At 38.6% G+C, this 19,213-nt stretch overlaps 1 protein-coding gene across 2 annotated transcripts in view; it reads right to left on the bottom strand.

Moving 5' to 3' along the window:
- MAGI3 (membrane associated guanylate kinase, WW and PDZ domain containing 3) overlaps positions 1 to 11,183 on the bottom strand; it is a 260,239-nt gene extending 249,056 nt beyond the window's left edge. For both annotated transcript variants that reach the window (XM_063104426.1, XM_063104427.1), the window contains exon 1: positions 10,868 to 11,183. In XM_063104426.1, the coding sequence (XP_062960496.1) occupies positions 10,868 to 11,183 (316 nt within the window). The remainder of the gene's footprint in view (positions 1 to 10,867) is intronic.
- Between the last annotated feature and the right edge of the window lie 8,030 nt (positions 11,184 to 19,213).

The raw sequence follows: 19,213 nt of genomic DNA, 5'->3' as shown, positions 1-19,213 counted from the left end.
TCATGCTATGACTTCTGCCATTGCTAAGCCTCAATTTATCTATCTATGGACTAAGAGTACTGATTGGATTACTATGGTTCCTTGCAGTTGAGTGACTGACTTTAAGCCCCAACAGAAAACATAACAGCACAAACACTTAAGGAATAAGAGGTGCCAACACTCCACAACTTGCTTTAACTGCCTCTTCAAAGGATCCATCCTAGAGTGCATGCAGTACTTGAAGCCTAGAAGAAAGTCTACTTGAATACAATGAGTTATTCTTCTATCTAGCTTGACTACATATTATTTAAACAAAACATATGTTGAAGAGAGTCTGCACACTTACAAAAGATAACTAATTCTAAATATATTCATTCCTACATTCACCAGAATATTTTCTTCCTGGTGAATGAATTATAGATCAAGCGGACAGTAAACACGAGAACAAGGTTTTATTTCCAGTATTAAGTATATAAGTTTCCCAAGTACACTTATCCCAAAAGTATATAGGCTTTTACACATAACTGCTGAAAATATTCTCTTACAAATGTAGCTAAAATTAATACCAACTTTCTGTTTGATTAGTAATTCTCGGTAATAACTACTTTATCATGCAATTTAGCTGTACAAATTAAACTGCACCACCACAGTTTGTTTAGAAACAAGACCAAGCATAAACCTTTCATTTTAAACACTTGCCTAATGTTTACCTGCATTTAACATCCACTTGAACAATTCAGAATTGTGGGGATTTCTCTTTTACTAGAGAAAGGAAGTAAGACAGAGATTTTTCAGACATAATGAACTATTATACCCAGAAAGTGAAGAAAGACTCAATGCTTTTTCTGTTCATAGTTCTCCCACTGAGTCTATGTGGACTTTGGTGTATTAATGTCTCTAAACCTTAGTTTTCTTACATATAAAGAGAAATGATAATACCTGATTCGTGAAGAATAACAACAATATATAAATTTCTTTACAGGAAGATATGACTTCCAACATATACATCCTTATAAATCAAATAAGATGGACGTAAAATGCCCTGACTCATGGTTGTTACTCAGTAAATGACAGCCAGTATATCATGACAAGTCCCCAATTCAGAATGTTCCTGTTAGACTTAGAGCAAGGTTGTCTGAAGTTGGGGTTGCCACCAAAAGAGAGGCTGAGGTGTCATTTCACCCATTAGCATTACATTGTGAGATAGCTCTAGTAAGCAAATCTAACTACTCAAAAAAATTAAAATTTTCACTAGCCTGTGCATGCCAACTTAAATCAAACAATGAAATTAGTGAATAGAATCCTTAAGTTAAAATTAATAATATTTTGACAAAGTGTTCTTCTGCTGAAAGCTACCGAGATGGGTTAAGATATAGTTCTGTGAGCCGAAGTAAGGAAGACTGTATTGTTTTAATAAATTCCATGCCTTAATCAATTAATACATGGAATAAGTACTGGAGAACTCTAGTCATTACAGGCTTTTTCAGTAGAAGCAGTAATTTTCCAAATATGGTCTAAAGATATCCCAAGGGGACATAAACTAATCTAAAAATACAAAGTCCCTGCTATGATTCTTATTGGCAAATCACATCCAATTCCATGAATGTTCATTTTTATGTACAATAAATGTATAAGTGTACTTACCAATAACCTACCCACATTTAATATTCGCTAAAGGTCCAAATACCAGATGACATTTGGCAAAACTGCAAAACCCCTACTGTGTATGTCATACATAAAATAGGGGTTGATATTAAAATTATTGTTTTTATGGCACTAAAGCTGAAGACATTAATAACAGTAATCAGAATATAAAATAGTGTGAAATAATATTAAAGCAACCACTCCCCTCTTTCAACTTTTCACCCCTACTCTGAGTACCTCAGTTCCCCCAACAGAGGCAGAAAAAGACTTCACAAAGAGGGTCAGATTTTATCCTGCAATGTCTGCCAAATAACTTTTTTGGTGAATAAACAGGTACCACTTTACACCATACTTAAGTAGCACTTCAAAGTTAAGAGTCAGTGAAGTAATTCCTGTATGCATACCTTCTATGAGATCATGGTCAAAAGGTATTATTAGGAAGCCTTTAGAAATAATACAATAATGATGCTGTCTCAATTTATGTTTAAAAAGACCATTGTTTTAAAAGCAAAAGACCTTGGAAAGCAATTAGTTTCGACTTTTATTTTCAAAATGGTAGAATAAACTCGTTTTAAAAACTTCATTGTTTAACTAAACTAATAATCATTTTCTCATTGCCACAGATAATTAAATGATCCTCCAAAGTATTCCACCTATCCAAGAACAATTGGCACTGGTTTAGACTCTTATTTGATGAAACGAAGGAAGGAAAGAAAAGAAAGAAAAGAAAGAAAAGAAAGAAAGAAAGAAAGAAAGAAAGAGAAAAATTATAAGCAGTACTGTTAAAGCGTGCACATTAAGGTATCAACATCTCAATTTCTTTTAAAGAAACAGCTTTTAGATAAAAGCAGTTTCTAAATTAAAAAAAATCTAATGTGAAAATATTTTAGTAAAATATGTTGAGTAAAATCAGTGCCTGGAAACCAAATCAGTTTGGGTCTACAGACAATACCTTTTTTTAAAAAAAAATGATAGTTTTATGACCACTGTGTACTGCTGTTGACTTCAAAGGAGGAGAGATTAAATATTTTAAAAGAGGCCATTTCCTACAGTGTTGTCTCCTCAGCATCCAATCATCTGAGGAACTGCCCCTCCCTTATCTCCTGGAGTTCTGCTACAGTTATTAATCACATTGTGCTATCTATATCCAGCTACAATAGTGGGCTAAACAGTAAACATCCCTGAGGCCTGACCAATCATGGTACCCGATTGCCCTCTCTCCACGGTAACTGGTCCAAGAGACGGGTACAGGGCCAATCAAAGCCCCTGCATGGGATTTGTTATTGGACTACAGAAAAACAGATGAGATGCTTTAACAACTCTGTATGACTTGGGGTTCAAAGCTACCTTTCCTGCTACACTGAGAGAGTCTAGCTGGGAAATGAAGCCAACCCAGAAGAAAAGAAAACCAAGTAATAATAGTCCTGATGACCATAATATTAGAACATGAATGTAGTGTTACTGATCTATACCTGGATTTTCACGTATGTAAGTCAATAAATTTCTTCTTAGCCTAAAGTAAACTCAGTAGAGTTTTGTCACTTGCTATGGAATTCTTACAAATATAGAAATTGACATGTGAATTAAGATTTTTTTCTCTCCTGCTAAGATCTAAGATACATATCACAAAATACCTGTTGCAAACTAGATAACCTCATCTAAAGAGTAATATATCTCCAGGACTTCTCCATTAAAGTGGATTTTTAAAAGCTATTTTATTGGAGGAAAAAACAAAGCCAATTTAGCTTAATTCTATTTGATTAAGTTCAGAAAATAAAGGATTTATTAATAAATATTTATTTTTTATTCCCTTGTGGAGTATTTTCATTTCATAAAACTACTTCTGTTAAATGTCACCATGTACAGTAAAATCCCATTTTTCACAGTCATATGTAATTCCCAGTCAGAACAATGAGATACAGGGTAGCCTCTCACAAACTTCCCTGAAGCAAGAAAAAATAATTATGTGTTTAAAATTCTCCACAAAAAAAAGCAATAGCAAATGCTAAAATGCCAGAAAGTTTTAATTAAGTAGATCAGTTACTACTCGTATTGCATACCCAAGACAATAAGAAGGGAAGCCACTAAATAGAATAGATCCTAATTATTAACAAATCTGGAGCAAAATTCCTTTCCAATTCTCATTTTATAATATTTTTAAAAACTCCAAATAAATTACGTCAGAAAAGTTTAACCCTTTATATCTCTTACTGAATCTCTAAAACAATATCTCCAGTATGTGTTAATAAAACAAAGTACCTAATAATCTATGAGCACAGTCTGTCCTTTCTCAGGTATTTAGGTACGGCACAAGTCAAACTATGGTCCTCAGAACACAGTCCATACTCCCCTGGCCATGTTGGAATGACTAAAATGGCAGAGGGAATTGTTGCTCCAAACCACTGCAATGCAGCTGAGTGGCCGCATCAGGATAAAGTTGCTGGGGTTGGGAGGGGAAACGGAGATATAATAATGCCACCTTTTTCACCAGAAGCCAATCAGCTTTGAGCATAACAAACGAGAGGACAGAGTTAAAGGAAATCTATTCTTCAGTTCCCTTTTTGCGTTTTCCCATAAAATTGGGTAGGCTTCAAAGCAACCCAAATAAGGCTATTAACAGTAAAGAACAGTATTAATGGTAATATTTCAGCTACTTTATGAGTTAAATAAAAATACTCATAGTATGACCTTATGAGTTTAATAAGGCTGAAGTCAGAAATAGCATGAAGCACCTTACAAGCATTGCTTCTAGGAGAAAACCCATTTCAAGTTCCAATAAAAAACAAAACAAAGCAAAAGCAAAAACAAAAAAAAATAACTTTATAGGAGACAATTCATACTGGAACTACCTACACATTTAAACAATTAACATAATTTTCCCTCTATTTTCCAATATAGGGGGGATTTTGTGCTTTTGTACGAAATAAAGTTTTTTATAAACAAACAGAAGTATTGAGATGGACCACACTGTAGACCTTTCTCTATTGAACATTCTTGCCCTGTGTTTTTCTCCTCTGTTTCTTACCTAATTCCACTCAACCAAAACCTGTCCATCTTTCAAAGTCAGGATAAATTTACAATTCCCTTCCCAACTAGACAAGTCAGAAAATAAAAGCAGGTGGCAAGGACCCTCCCAAAACATAAAAAAAAGAAACCTTTTATTCACCTCATGTACGCATTTAATTTCTACAAATTCACTTCACACACCCAGACGAAGATAATTTCCTAGAATTAAAAGATATGCATTTTTTTGTAAAACATGTCTTTAAGGTAAGCAAATTACTTCATTTGGTGTTCAACCAAAAACCAGCATGGTTCCAACATGGGTGGAAAAGTGACATGTAAGACTCACCCTAAAAAAGGTACAATACAGAATTTTATGGGCAATTTAAGGGCTTTTTAAAAGATAGTTGGGGGGGGAAGATTAATGAGAAGTTATTGCTTAATGGGTACAGAGTTTATGTTTAGGATGGAAAAAAAGTTTTGGAGGGGGCTGGCCAGTTAGCTCAGTTGGTTACAGCACAGTGTTATAACTCCAAGGTCAAGGGTTCAGATCCACATAGCCAGCTGCCAGAAAAAAAAAAAGAAAAGAAAAAAAGTTTTGGAAATAGAGGTGATGGCCACACAGCATTACGAATGTAATTAATTTCATAGAACCATATGTTTAAAGTGGTCCAAATGGTAAATCTTATGTTACATATATTTTAGCACAATAAAAATTTAAAATAAAAATATATAGACAGTTTTGTTTATGTTTGATTTCCCTCTTTTTGTATTAATTTGATAACCCAAATCCTTTCTAAGATGCAACTCCACAATCACTTTTTAGAACAGCATGCTATGCAGCCAACTTAGTCTAGTTTTTGCCAAAATTCATACTAAAACTTACCTAAAGAGTTTTAAATACTGTGAAAAAAGTGAAAAAGGCAAAACCCCTATTACAGGTATTCCTTACCAATGAGTCATTAAGCTCCACTAAATTGTGAGCTTCTTGAAGACAAACCATTTCTGACTCATTTTTATATCACTAGTGCTAGCTCAGTGCTGGCACATGGTTTGTATGCCACCAAATATTTGTTGAGGGAATGAATGTGTGCCAGTAAAAGAACTTTTTATTTTATCTTTATGAAGTAAAGGAAGCACCTTTTCTTGGAAAACATTCTGAATAATATTTTTCTTCAAAGAAAAGTGCAATTAATGGATTTGCCTCTCTTCCCCCACAAACAAGTCTCTCACAACACCAGCCTTCAAGCTACTGAAAATTTTACCCCTGGCAACAGTTTTAAATTGAGGGCATTCATCCTCTCCACCAAAATGCAGTATTTTAAGGAAATTATTTCTCAAAATTTCAGATAAGAAACAAAAATAACTAATTAAAGGTGACACACCTGTAGTCTTCAATACCAAAACACTTACCCTTTGTCAAATCACAACCAAAAATTGACTTTAAAATTGGTAGCGTTTGAAATTGGTAAGTAATGTTAAAGTGGCATATAAAAAAGAAATTTTCCTACAACACAGTCTCAAAACACTAAGTACCTACAAAATTTACAAAGTAACTGAGGGTTACATAGTAAAGACTCTATAAGAAACTATTCACCTGAGAAGATTAGGCACTGACTTCGTAAGTCAGATACTTGAACAAATTTAGGAAATTTGTTTTACTGACTTTTTAACATAAATTAGAGATCGGAAAAAAAAACTCACTGAAATTTGACTCTCATAACAAGAAGATCTATAAAGTACATCCCAGGATCTCAGAAGAAAAATAATTTATATTCCCCAGGAACACAGAGTTATGTACCATGAGAATTAGTTTAGCAACAAACCGAATAAAATAAAAAATGAACAAAATTGAAAGGGCCAAATGTTGAGTGTTTGTTTGTACCACTAAGATAGCAATAAATCAAAGAATTTTAAAAATACCTCAACCTAGGAAAATAAAATTTTACAGAAGGCTAAATTATAAAAAGGCTGGTGAGGGCAGGATCAATTAAGCAACCAGAATTACATACTAGAAAAGCAAACAAAAGTAAATATATCAAAGATGTTTGGATATAGTACTCCTACAAAATGAAAAATAGAAAAAAAAATTTTAAGTACAAAGATGTTAATAATATGATAAGAGTCATCAAATTTAAGCAAATCAGAGTCCTGCCACTATGGTATAAGCCCATTACTCACATTACTCATTGAAGGTGTCAATGAATAGAATCCAGAATCTGAACCCCTGAGTTATTAAAACCGTTAGAACAAATTTGCCACCAAAGTTGAGAAAGCAGGGAAGTTTCAAATTTAAAGTTTGTCAAAATTGGATGCTATCTCCCCTAACAAAGGGGCTGCCTCACCCAACCTCTAGTTTCTGTGTTTAAAAAAAAGACTCGGAGGAATTTATTGTGTTGCAAATCTAGGAGGCAAGCAATTACGCTCATTTGAAATATTATAACCACCTACACAAAATTCATCAAAAATTCCAAATTGCCCGATAAACCCCAAAAAACTAACAAAAAAACAAAAAATCCAAAAGTTAAGAGAAGGCTCAGAGTTATTCATTATTTGCATAACATAAACATTCCTTATTTAAAGGCATCTAGTAATGTTTCTTCAGCAGTAGGGAACATATGGGGAATGTATTTCTAAGAATGACCTCATTTTAACAAAATTCCTTTACAAATTGGATGTCCAAAAGAATCAATGGTGAAGATTTTGACATTCATTTAATTAACATTATACAAGATCTGTTCCAAATTAGTTTTTATTTAAACAAACTGTAACATTGTTCCCTGCGATTTTCATCCTTAGATATAGTACCAAACTTAGAGTAGTTGAATGCAATGTATGCATAATAAGGCAGTAGACAACGATTTCATGTACTTACTGTACCAAAACTTAATCTCTGGAATAAAATCCACTTAATTTACAACTGCTGAAATATGTGTTTAGAGGTATATGAAGAAGTAAATATTTATATACTCCATAAAATTATGCACATTCAGAATTCGGGGAATTTTAGAAAACAATTAACCACTTGTATCATTAATCAGAATAGAAATGGTTTAAGAATATACTCTAACATAAAATCAAGGAAACTAATCAAAGAAATTGGTCACAGGACTATATCATGAAACAATTTCACCAGAGGTTCAAAGATCAACTTTCTTTACTACTAGGAAAATACAAAGTTCAAATTCAAGTGACAGCTTTTCTCTTTGCAGAAAAATAAATAACAGGGTCATAATTAAGAAACAGATGACTAGTTGGGCCAAGCAATAGGTGGAACTAAAGATTCTCCTAGAAGCAGAAAAACTACTGACTGCTAAGTACTATATTAATACTAAAACAAGAAATTCCCTAATTCATTCAGAAAAAGCCTCAGATTCAGAACCATATTTTAAACAGTTACTTTCAATTATCCATTAAAGATTATAACAAAAGAAAAAATAATAAAATCCCAAAGCAAGGTTAAACACAGTCAGTCACTGACAGAAGGAACCTTCGTTAAGTCACCTGGTTGATGGTATCAGCTTTGGCTGGATTTCTCCTTAGCACCTACCCACTAGATGAAAAGGTGGAAGCTAGGAAAAATCCATGCTGCAGCAGCCAGTCCAGCTCATACTTCCACCATGGACTTTATCAGAAGACAATCTGAGATCATTCTCCATTAATATTATGTCTTACAGAAATGGTTAAATTTTACTCTTACACTGTGCTAGTTTCTAAATATGTTATGAATATAGTTTAATAAAGAATACTAGTCAAGACAAGAGACAGAGTGCTAAGTACACTTTACAATACCTTATTAAATTGAAAAATCCATTTTTCTCATAAAGCTTAGATAAAAGAAAAAAAAAACAACATGCAGGTCAAATTTCTTTTTAAATTCACTTACTCTGCATTTTCATCCTTTCCAAAGTGAATCACAACAGTATGGCATCTTTGTCTCCTCTAGCAATAATATTTATGTTGTATTTAATCAAAGCCAAAGTTCTACAAATAACCTCTTCAAGTCCTTAATTTCTAATATTTAAAGACTTGTGTTTAACCTGCAAAAACCTTGCTATTTTATAACAAATGTTGCTTTTAAGCAAAGCGATTCAAGAAAACCATTTAATATAATACCTAACATTAGGCTATTGAGAAACTAAGAATACTATTTATCAAAAGAGATTAAACTTTTTAAATTACAACTTGCTTAGAAACAAGATTAATCTCAGATGACACAGACATAATGGTATCCATTAGAAATTATTGATGCAGTGTATCCTTAATAAATGTAGTATTCAGAACTTTTATTATTAATGATTACAAAATGTGCTGCAGCTATTAATACAAGTTTGTCCCCTTATTTTGGCTAAATATTTAAAGTAGGATAGTGTCTGTAGTTGTCAAGAAGACAAAATTTTACTACTATAAAAATATCAACTGCATTCAGGGGCATAGGATGTTTATTCAATCCAATTAATATTACTGAACATACTCTAACCCTTGAATTATTTTCTTAAATTGAAAATAAAAGTTGAGAAAATGTTAAAATGTAGACCAGACTAATGTTAAACAGCCCTCTCTCCAGTCTCCTAAAAGAACCACTATAATTTGGAATATACCAGCTTCCTCATAAATGTATCAAATGTTAAGGCTATTTTTAAAATAAAAGTTATACTCTCATATATGCTCCACTAATCAAAACCAAACACAAAGCAATGATGCAGATGTTCTCATTATTCACTGACTCATAGGATTTGTACTAAATGGCACCTAGACTAGTACTTTTGCTATTAAAGACAGTGCATGAGTGGCTGGATTATAGCCCCCAAAGCCTTTTCTCTACCCTTCACAAATGGCTCTGAAAGTGAGAGTTAAAGAATTTTACAGTTCTCAAAACTATAGAGAAAAGATGTTCAAAGTCTGCCAAAGTTTTGAAAATTAACAATAAAAAGAAAATCTCATGTAAACCCATCAACTTAAAATGAATATGATGGAATAGGCTACATGAAAAAAATCTTTAAGATTGTAGGATCATGTGAGTGTGTATTTATATAAACCTACATTACACACACATATCTAGATTGCACCACAAACCAGCAGTTCCAATTAAACGCAAGGACCATTAAAGAGATATTTCCAAAGTGAGCTGCTGAGAAAGAAAATAAAATGTGAGGGAGACAACATCCTAAATTTTTCTCCAGAATTTTCTAGCATTTTGCGATGTAAGGATGGACTGATATTTAGCTCAGGTCACAATTAGGCAGCCCATTTATATTTTGATGCACCGTATGTATATTCAGCAGAGCACATTAAGTGGAAACAGTTTGGTTTCTAATAGCGCTGTAATCAACATCTTCTCACTTAAGAATATCTCAGAACACAGAACCACATTTTATCGATGCTGAAACGACCAACAATGCTGTCGATAACAAATTCGTAACAACCACATACTATCAGACCTCACTGTACGCAGTCTGATCAATTATATGACACTGGCAAGTATACCAGAAACGAAACGTGCTTTGCAGCAGATTTTACTAGCATAAAAGACACCAAGGCAACAGGGAATCTTTTTACCCACCACTTCAATAAAATTATGTAAAACAAAAAGCTCTATAACAGCTACTACTGAGTTAGGCACCAGGTCTTCCTCCAAAACCCAGACTTTACTCAACAGCTCCCTACAAGAACACAGAACTCAGCCACACACATCACATATTGTACCTCCATCGGTACCCAGACACCTGAACCACCTGGACTGACAGAGTTAGGCTGCCAGCTCCGAGATGTCTACTACTGTGCAAGAAATACTTAAGCAGCTAAGCCCTCCCAGGTACACTAGGTGGTAACCTTGGTATCCAGCGCCTCAATAGTTAAGACCTTTTTCCCTTTTAGAAGATGTACAAGACCGTTCCAAAGAAAATGACGACCTTCTCCACAAAAGGAGAGCACAAAAGGGCTGGCTTTTTCTAGTCAAAAACTCTTGTCTGCGTTGGGAGACGGAGCTACAAATTTAGGAAACCCAGCTCCTGGTCGCAATTCTGTGACAGCTTGCAGGGCAGCCTGCCCAAGCCAGAGCTCAGTTTTCCCGTCGGCAAAATGGGAATCACCACCGCCATCCTTCCCCCTTCCGGGAGTCAGGCACACCCTAAAGGTGTAAGATTACTCGGGACGATAATAGGTGGGGAGGTGGCGCCGCACCCAGGACACCCACCCCTCACCTGCCCCCAAGCTCCGCAGAAAGGCAGAGCCAGCGTACCTGGCTTCACAGTCTTGAGACGGATGGGCTCGCGGAAGTGGCGGATGACAGCCAGGGTGTCCCGGTTGGTGAGCCCACTGACAGGCGTCCCGTTCACCTCCAGTAGCACGTCCCCTGGGCTGGGCGCCTTGCCCGAAACGACGCAGCAGGTGCCCCCGCCGGGCTCCTCGCGGAGTCGCCCCAGGTAGGGGAATTCGCCCCGCTCCGCGCCACCCCGGATCTCGGCGCCGAAGTCGCCCGGGGATCCGGCCCAGGATACCGCGCACTCCTGCACCTTGCTGAGCCAGTGCTTCTTCTTCTTCAGCGTCTTCGACATCCCGAACCCCGCTGCACCATGTGGGAGACCCCGCGCGGGCGGCCGGGGCGCCGCTCCGGCCCCCTCTCAGCCTGGGAGCCCCGGGCGGCCCCCGCAGCCCGGCCAGGGGTCCTCGCCGCTCCGCCCCCGCCCCCTGACCACAGCCCGCAGGGGGCCGGCCGCTCCAAGCCTCGAGATGCCCCTCGGACGCCCCTCCCGGCTGCTCTCCCCGGGGCTGACCGGGCCCCGCGAGGGCTACCGCCGGCTAGGCTGAAGAAAGGAACAGGGAATTGTCCCCGGGCGGTTCCAGAAGGGGTTTCGGGCGGGGTCACTGCCGACGGCTGGCCCCCGGGCTCCAAGCCGGAGCGGCGGGAAAGGCTGAGGGGGGACGGCGAGGAGGTGAAGCGCGAAGAGCCGGAACGGGAAAAATCCGTCGGGGGCGCGCCTAAGCGCGCGTAGACCCGTCGCTGGATCGTCCGTAGCCGCTGCGGAGCCAGAGCGCGGAGACCAACGCCTGACCGAGCTGCCAGGAAACTGGCGCTTTCAAACCCGCCGCAACCTCCTCCTCCTCCTCCCTCTTCCCCTCCCCCCGCCCTCGCCCATCCCTCATCCCGAGCCCCGCCCTTCGCGGCGCCCGGCGCGCTGCCGTCACAAACCAGGCGCTTGGGAACGAGCCCCAGCCCTCAACTCTCGCGCCGAGGATTGGCCCCTGGAGGGCAGGGGGCGGAACCTCAACGAGAATAAGGACCGCTGACTGGTTGGTAGGAGTGGAGGAGGCGGGCACTAGAATGACTGAAGTTTAGAGAGGGGTGGAAAAAATAAGTTTGGAGAGTGAGGGAGGGCGCAGAGCAGTGGAGCGGGCTGCGGGTCTCAAAGCCAGGAGAGGCTCTCCACGCCTTGGCTGGAGCCAAGCAAAACTCGGATATGGAGAGTGAGACCGAATTCCCCGAGATGGGGGGCGTGGCTGGAGAGCCAGGCAGAGACGGGGGAGGAGTCTCGGAGCCTGCGCTGCGCTCAGAGAAGGGCCAGTGTGCTTAGACTGGAAGAGAACGTGCGGAGTCCCAAGTGGCCGGAGGTGGCGAGGCCTCTAGGGTGGCCTGTTGCAGCCGATCGCTTACATTGAGTTGACGTTTCTTGTTCATTCATTCAACAAATGTTACTGAACACCCATTGAGGCGTGGAGTCTGGTTGATGGAAGATAAAATAGAGTCCTGCGCTGCTGTGTGACCTCAGGCAAATTAGATAACCTCTCTGAGCCACAGCATCCTCAGCTGAAAAGCGCAGATAATTATACGTACCCATCTAAGCTGTCGTGAAGATTACATGAGATACATTTTAAAAATCTGCATAGTGCCTGGCCGAGAGAGGATGGATGTTTCTTAACATTTGGTTGATGAGGATGATGATGATGACAATTTTTTCAGACAGAAATTGTGCTAGGTATTGGGGTTCAAGTATGGAGAAAACAGACCTCGTATCAAGGAGGTTACAGCCTAGTAAGAGAGAAAAAGTAAGCAAACTGCCTAAGGAGAGATGGGATGGGGCAGAGGTAGAAGGTGGATTATTTGGAACTAGCTTAGTAGCCAGCAGCCGGATTAGAGTCCTGGCATGACTCTAACGACTCTTACTTGCTATTTGACCTTGGCCAAATCTCAGCTTCAAAATTACTCATCTGTAAAGGAGGTGAAAGAACTAACATTTAATAAAGGATGTCTTAGATCCATCCCTTCCAGCTCTAATTTTCCAGAAACTCCTCCTGAGCCTTCTCTTCTCCTTGGCTTGACTCCCACTCTACCCTGTCTTTGGAATGCCCTTCATCCCACCTCTTTTAAAAATACTATCCATCCTCACTCCAAATGCCATCTATTCTAGGAAGCCGTCTCTTTTTCCTTGCCCTCAGGTGGAAAGCGTTTTCTCTGAGCTATGATACCTTGCTTCACTTTTGTAGCATGACACTTATCTATTGTAGTCTCCTGTCTCCCATTAATAGTAGGAGAAAGCCCTCATACGTACTGTGAATAACTCCACAGAATCTCACCACGTCTCAGACTGGACCAAGATTCAACAGCTGCAGTGATTTCATTCACACCATTATATCAGTCAGGGTCCTGGCAGAAAACAAATGGCACTTTACAACTATGTGGGCAGGGTGTGGGAAACCACAAGGGAAGTGTGGGACCCTGGGGTTAGAACTCCTAGATCTATAGAAACCGAGGAAAGAACAGTTACCAAAGCTGAGATACAGAGAGGGCCACCTGACATGCCTGTGACCTTTAGCCAACTGATGCAGTCAGCCTAAGTAATCACCCAAGGAAGAAACTATGGGATTTATATCTCACTCACCACCCTCCTCCAGTCTTCTGCTGGTGCATTCCAGTGGCCAAGTCCAACTAGAAGCCAGGGAGTAAGGGAGCCCTTTGATGCAGTCCATATCAGTCAGTCTCATGGAAAAGAGGAAACAGAGCACCTGGAAGGAAAAGGGAGAAATATCCAGCACAAACGTCATGTGGGTTGCTCAGATTTACCCAGATCTGAGACAAAGCTGAAGTAGTTTTTTCTGAACTACTAACTATACTAATGGATTTCTGGATAAAACCTTGGTAGCCGACATAGCACCTATTTTTGCTGAAACTCTGGGAAAACATCTTTTCCTGCCTAGATTGTATCCACTAGAATACCTCTGGCCACAAGGAACAGAATATCTGACAAATGGTAGCTTAAAGCATAAGGTCATGTATTAGATCTTTAAAATGAAGTTCATCTGTGATTAGTTTCAGGGTTAGTTGAGCAACACAATCATATCAAGGACCCAAACTCCCTTTGTGTTTGCTCTCTGCCATCATATGCATGTTGGCTTTTGTCTACAGGCTTGTCACCTCTTAATTACAATGTGGCTGCCACAGCTTTAGACATCACATCCTCAGAGGTCATTGTACACAGCAGGAAGGGAGGGAAAGGGAGTGGTGCTCCTGTTTTTCGGAAGGAGAGAAATCTTTTCCAGACTTCCCCCAGTAGATTCTCCCTTATTGGCCAGAAAGTGGTCACATGCATACCTGAGACCAGTCACTGACTGACAAAAGGAAATGGGATTGCCACCATTCATTAAATTGGTCATAAGTCATCCCCAAACAAAATAGGGGTTCTGTTTGAGAGGAAAAAGTGGTAATAGTTAAGAAGGTACCCAACAGTGGCTGCCACATACCTCAACCAAGAATAAGTTATACTGCTTCTTGGGCAGTAAACTGCTTCTTGGGCAGTAAACATTCCTAGTAAACTAGGAATGTGAGCTTTGGTGTCAGACTGCAAATATCAGCTTTTCTACTTACTAGCTCTGCAATCTTGAGCAAGCTATCTAACCTCACCTACTCTCAGTTTCCTCATCCACAAAACAGGCATGATAACAGTGCTTACCTCCCTGAGTTGTGAGAACTGTAGAAAGCTATTTGAGTCAAGCACTTAACATAGGGTGTGGCATATAGCAATCAGTAAATTATTATTTTAGTTTGTGCTAAACTGTAAATATTTTTGACAAGGCTAAGAACATTGCTAACCACCTGTTTACAATTCTGTAGATATTAAATTCACCCATCTTAGTAAGCTTAGATTCAGTTTTTAAAATATTCTAGAAATAAACTGCCCACTCCATTGAATTAATTCTGGTAGAATACTATTCTGGAAATTACTATGTAGTAAGAGGGGTCGCATTATAAACTCTGTCTCTAAAATGGCATCTAATTAAATAATCAGATTGAATCCATGTTATCACTGCTTTACAAACCCAATTGTTGGCTTAATAGTTGTGCTTTCCGTTGGTGAATATCAATAAGCTGAACAATATGGAACCTGCTTTAACAGAAATAAATGAGACAGTTGAATTTGATAATCTCCAAGGTTACTTTGGACTATATCTATCTAATCTATTGAGATAGAGATATGTTTCAGTATGAAAACTGTACAATTTAGGTCCCAAGATGGCTATGGTGGCTTCAAATAGCACATCCTCATAGAATAATGTTCAAAGACTAATGGGAGGGAAGAGGATATCTTCTTTCCTCATTTCCTTTTCGTAGATCAAGGAAACCTTCCCTGAAGGACCCCAACAAAATTTCTCCAGCTCATTGGCCACAATTGCCCAATGTCCTTTACTAAACTAAACATGGCCAAGGGTAATGAAATACCATATTGCTTATCCAATTTCCCCTCAGGAGCGCAGAATGAGGCCCAGCTTCTTGCAAACCATATGGCTGCAAAATATCTGAGCCAAACTGTGAGATCTCTTGGTAAATATGAATGAGGAGATTGGTTTTTGGGTAAGCAATCCACAGTATCTGCCACAAATACACTGCACTGATTTACTTCTAATAATTTTTTCCTTTAGTGAAGTGGAAAGTACATTTCATTTTATAATATTGTGCCAATTGTTCCTAATGAGAGTTAAATACCCCTACCTCTTTAAGTAGAAAACTTCAGAATGGAAAGTATAAACTTCTAATTTTTCTTTTTTTTTTTTTTTTTTTCGTGACCGGCACTCAGCCAGTGAGTGCACTGGTCAGTCCTATATAGGATCCGAACCCGCGGCGGGAGTGTCGCCGCGCTGCCAGCGCAGCACTCTACCAAGTGCGCCACGGGCTCGGCCCCTTCTAATTTTTCTGAAGTGACCCATGCTTAGTTATTCCTTTGTACTATCAGGATGCCTCATCTGCTGGTGCGAGTTCAAAGTCTGTGTGAGTGGTACCCATGGAGTTGTGCATGGCTCTATGCCAAGCAAGACCAGTGTAGGGAAAAATGTTAGATTCCATTTATATTTATGTTCTCACTAGTTTCTCTCATAGTAACCTGAATATCTAGTAACAGTAAATCAAATCATTATTTAGATGAAGTCATTCTCAAGTATTGAGGTGGTGGGGGGTGAGGAAGACAAATAGAGCAAATATTTGCCTTCCCATAGAGAATATAAAAAAATTTATCCTGGTTTTTTCCCCACAGATTATTATAATAAAACTTTCTTGAATTGTTAAAATTCTGATCCACAAAATTTTTCATTGGCTTAGTAATACGTTCATATCGTGGAAATGATATACGTAATATAGTCCAACATTAATAGTCTAACCATATTCATATTAACATTCTATTGTATCTTTACATTTTATTAGTATTTTTATTTGCCTAGGCCTATGGGCTAATTTGTATGCTAATGCTAAAATATACTCAATTACAAAAGCAATAACATGGAAAATTTTATTCCAGTTAAATAAACTAATTTATTGTCTAAAATCTGTATTACTGTTGCATGCATTAACATGGTTTTTTTTTGCCCGTAGGTGCCCTTACCTGCAAATGACCGAATGAATCCAGCCCAAATTCACAGAAAAACAGGAACTTTCAAAATTAACTGCAGTGCTAACATGCTTTGGAAAGGGGAGTTAGTTAAGCAGTCAAATGTCAAGTCTATCTAACAAAGCAAGACGAAGAGAACATTGAATGAAATAAAAAATACCAAAATGCCCATCTTTCATCCTTCAACTTAAATACAACCTCCTACCCAAGAATAGCCTTGATTTCCTACAGGTGGATGTCCTCTCTTCCTTCTCCAAAACCAATAGCATGTTCTCTCTCTCTTTTCAAGTAGTCCTCAATATCCCCAAGGGCAGGATTGTTTTCTGATTCATTTGTGTATCTCCCATTGGGCTGGGTGATTTTTCTTTAGTACATTTAGTACACATTTGTTCATTTATTCAGTCAACAAATACAGAGAGTGTATGTTATGAGCAAGCATTGTTTTAGGTGCTTCTTTACAGCAATGAACAGACTTACAGGTCCCTCTTTTCATGCAGAAGAAGACAGTAAACCTAAAACAAGTAAATGATCAGGGTAAGTTCGGGTAGTAATAATTACTATAAATAAAATGGAAGATGAAACAGAATGAAGAGATGGGGTGGTTAAGAGAGGACACAGACTGGGCCGACCCCGTGTTGCACTTGGGAGAGTGCGGCGCTGGGAGCGCAGCAGCACTTCCGCCGCCGGTTTGGATCTGATATAAGGATGGCCGGTGCGCTCACTGGCTGAGCGCAGTGCCGCCGGTCACAAAAAGACACACAAAAAAGAGAGGACACAGACTACATTACATAGAGGGCTGAGAGTAGGTATGGTGGAGAAAGTAACAGTTGAGCTGAGACCCGAATGACCAAGGAAGAGTAAGCCATTTGAAGACAGAAGTGTAGAACACTCCAGGCCAACCTGAAGACTTTAGGTAGGCCTGTGTCTGAATGTAAGGAACAGAGAAAGTGCTGTCGTGGCTGGAGTGTGGTTATGGAGAAGAGTGTGGTAGGAAATGAAATCAGAGAGGTAGGCCCGAGGCCAGATCACATAAAGTCTTTCAGGCCAAAGTAAGGAATTTGGATTTTATCCAGAACACAGTGAGAAGTTTTAAGGAAAGGAGTGGCATAATCTGGTTTATATTTTAGACTTAATTGCTGTGATTCTGATTGCCGTGTTGGGAAGGATGGGGCTGAGAGTAGAAAGACGGAAGCCAGATAGAAACCTAGAATGGGAATCCATTGAGAGATGACGGTGGCTTAGACTAGGGTAGAAACGATATTGATGGAAATTTGTTGAATGCACGGTGGAGAACAGAAATTATAGTTTTAATTTCCTAGACTGATCGTACTTAAAGAAATATATGTTACAATTGTATTTAATGGAAGCTTTGTGGAATGTAATTGCTTTGTTGAATCGTCCTTCCCAGTAAGATAAGGGGGAGGAGATGAGAAAATAAAAAGTGAAGAAAAGTTCTTAATTAAGTTTAAATTTATACAGGTTCTTTCTTTTATTGTGTTTACTGAGAAGAGCTACCAAAGAGATGTAATGTTAATTGCAAGGTTTTTGTTTAATCCCTTAAGAAAGTAATATCCACTTAAAGCACATTATGACCTTAAAGTTTGCAAAACAACATTTACTATTATTTTAATCTACAGATCATGTTGTTATAAGACCTGGAATTTGTTTCTTAAATTATAAAGGAACTCATGAGCCTTGTAAAAAAAGAGCTCTACCACCATATAAAATCTTTTAGGTTCTTTGACTAGTTAGAAAACTTCAGACCCTTGAGTCTTTCTCATTGCAAACTGAAAGCAAATAGTGCCTTTAGCAGACTCCAATACAAAGCACAATGTGAGGCTCCCTTTCTGCAACAGAAGAAAAATTCTCATTTACTTGGCTAGGCTTAAGTGAAACGCTTCCAAACCCACAATCCCAAATTTCACAGTAAAAATAATTGGAAACACACCATATGAACTTAAAATAAACATACCTCATTCAAAGACAGGATACTGTGGCCTTTCTTATACTTATAAAGGTATCAAAGTAAATTCTATATTTGCCTTCATTCAGAAATGGAAAGTGTCCAAAAGAAGACTTACACATGGCCAACACATATATTAGAAATGCACAACATCACTAATCTTCAGGGAAATGCAAATTAAAACTATGTCAGAATGGTTATTACCAAACAGATGAAAGATAACAAGTGTTGGCAAGGATGTGAAGAAAAGGAAACCCTTATACACTGTTGGTGGGAATGTAAATTAGCATAGCCACTATGGAAAACTGTATGAAGGTTCCTCAAAAAACTAAAAATTACCATATGATCCAGCAGTCCCACTTCTGGGTATATATCCAAAGGCCATGAAATCAGCACGTCAAAGAGATAGGTGCCCTCCCATGTTTATCTCAGCATTATTCACAATAGTCAAGTTATGGAATCAACCTAGATGTCTATCAACAGATGAATGGATAAAGGAAATGTGTTGTATATACACAATAGAATACTATTCAGCCTTTAAAAAGATGGAAATTCTGTCACTTGTGACAACATGGATAAACCTGGGGGACATTATGCTAAGTGAAATAAGCCAGGCACAGAAAGACAAATACTGTCTGATCTCACTTATATGTAGAATCTAAAACAATCAAACTCATAGAAACAGAGAGCAGAATGGTGGTTACCAGAGGTTGAGGGGTGGTCAGAATCGGGAAGATATTAGTCAAACAGT

Source organism: Cynocephalus volans, chromosome 8, assembly GCF_027409185.1.
Source record: "Cynocephalus volans isolate mCynVol1 chromosome 8, mCynVol1.pri, whole genome shotgun sequence".
Lineage (NCBI taxonomy): Eukaryota > Metazoa > Chordata > Mammalia > Dermoptera > Cynocephalidae > Cynocephalus > Cynocephalus volans.
Note: the sequence above shows the minus strand (reverse complement) of the source record. Positions and strands in the feature narration are given on the sequence as shown.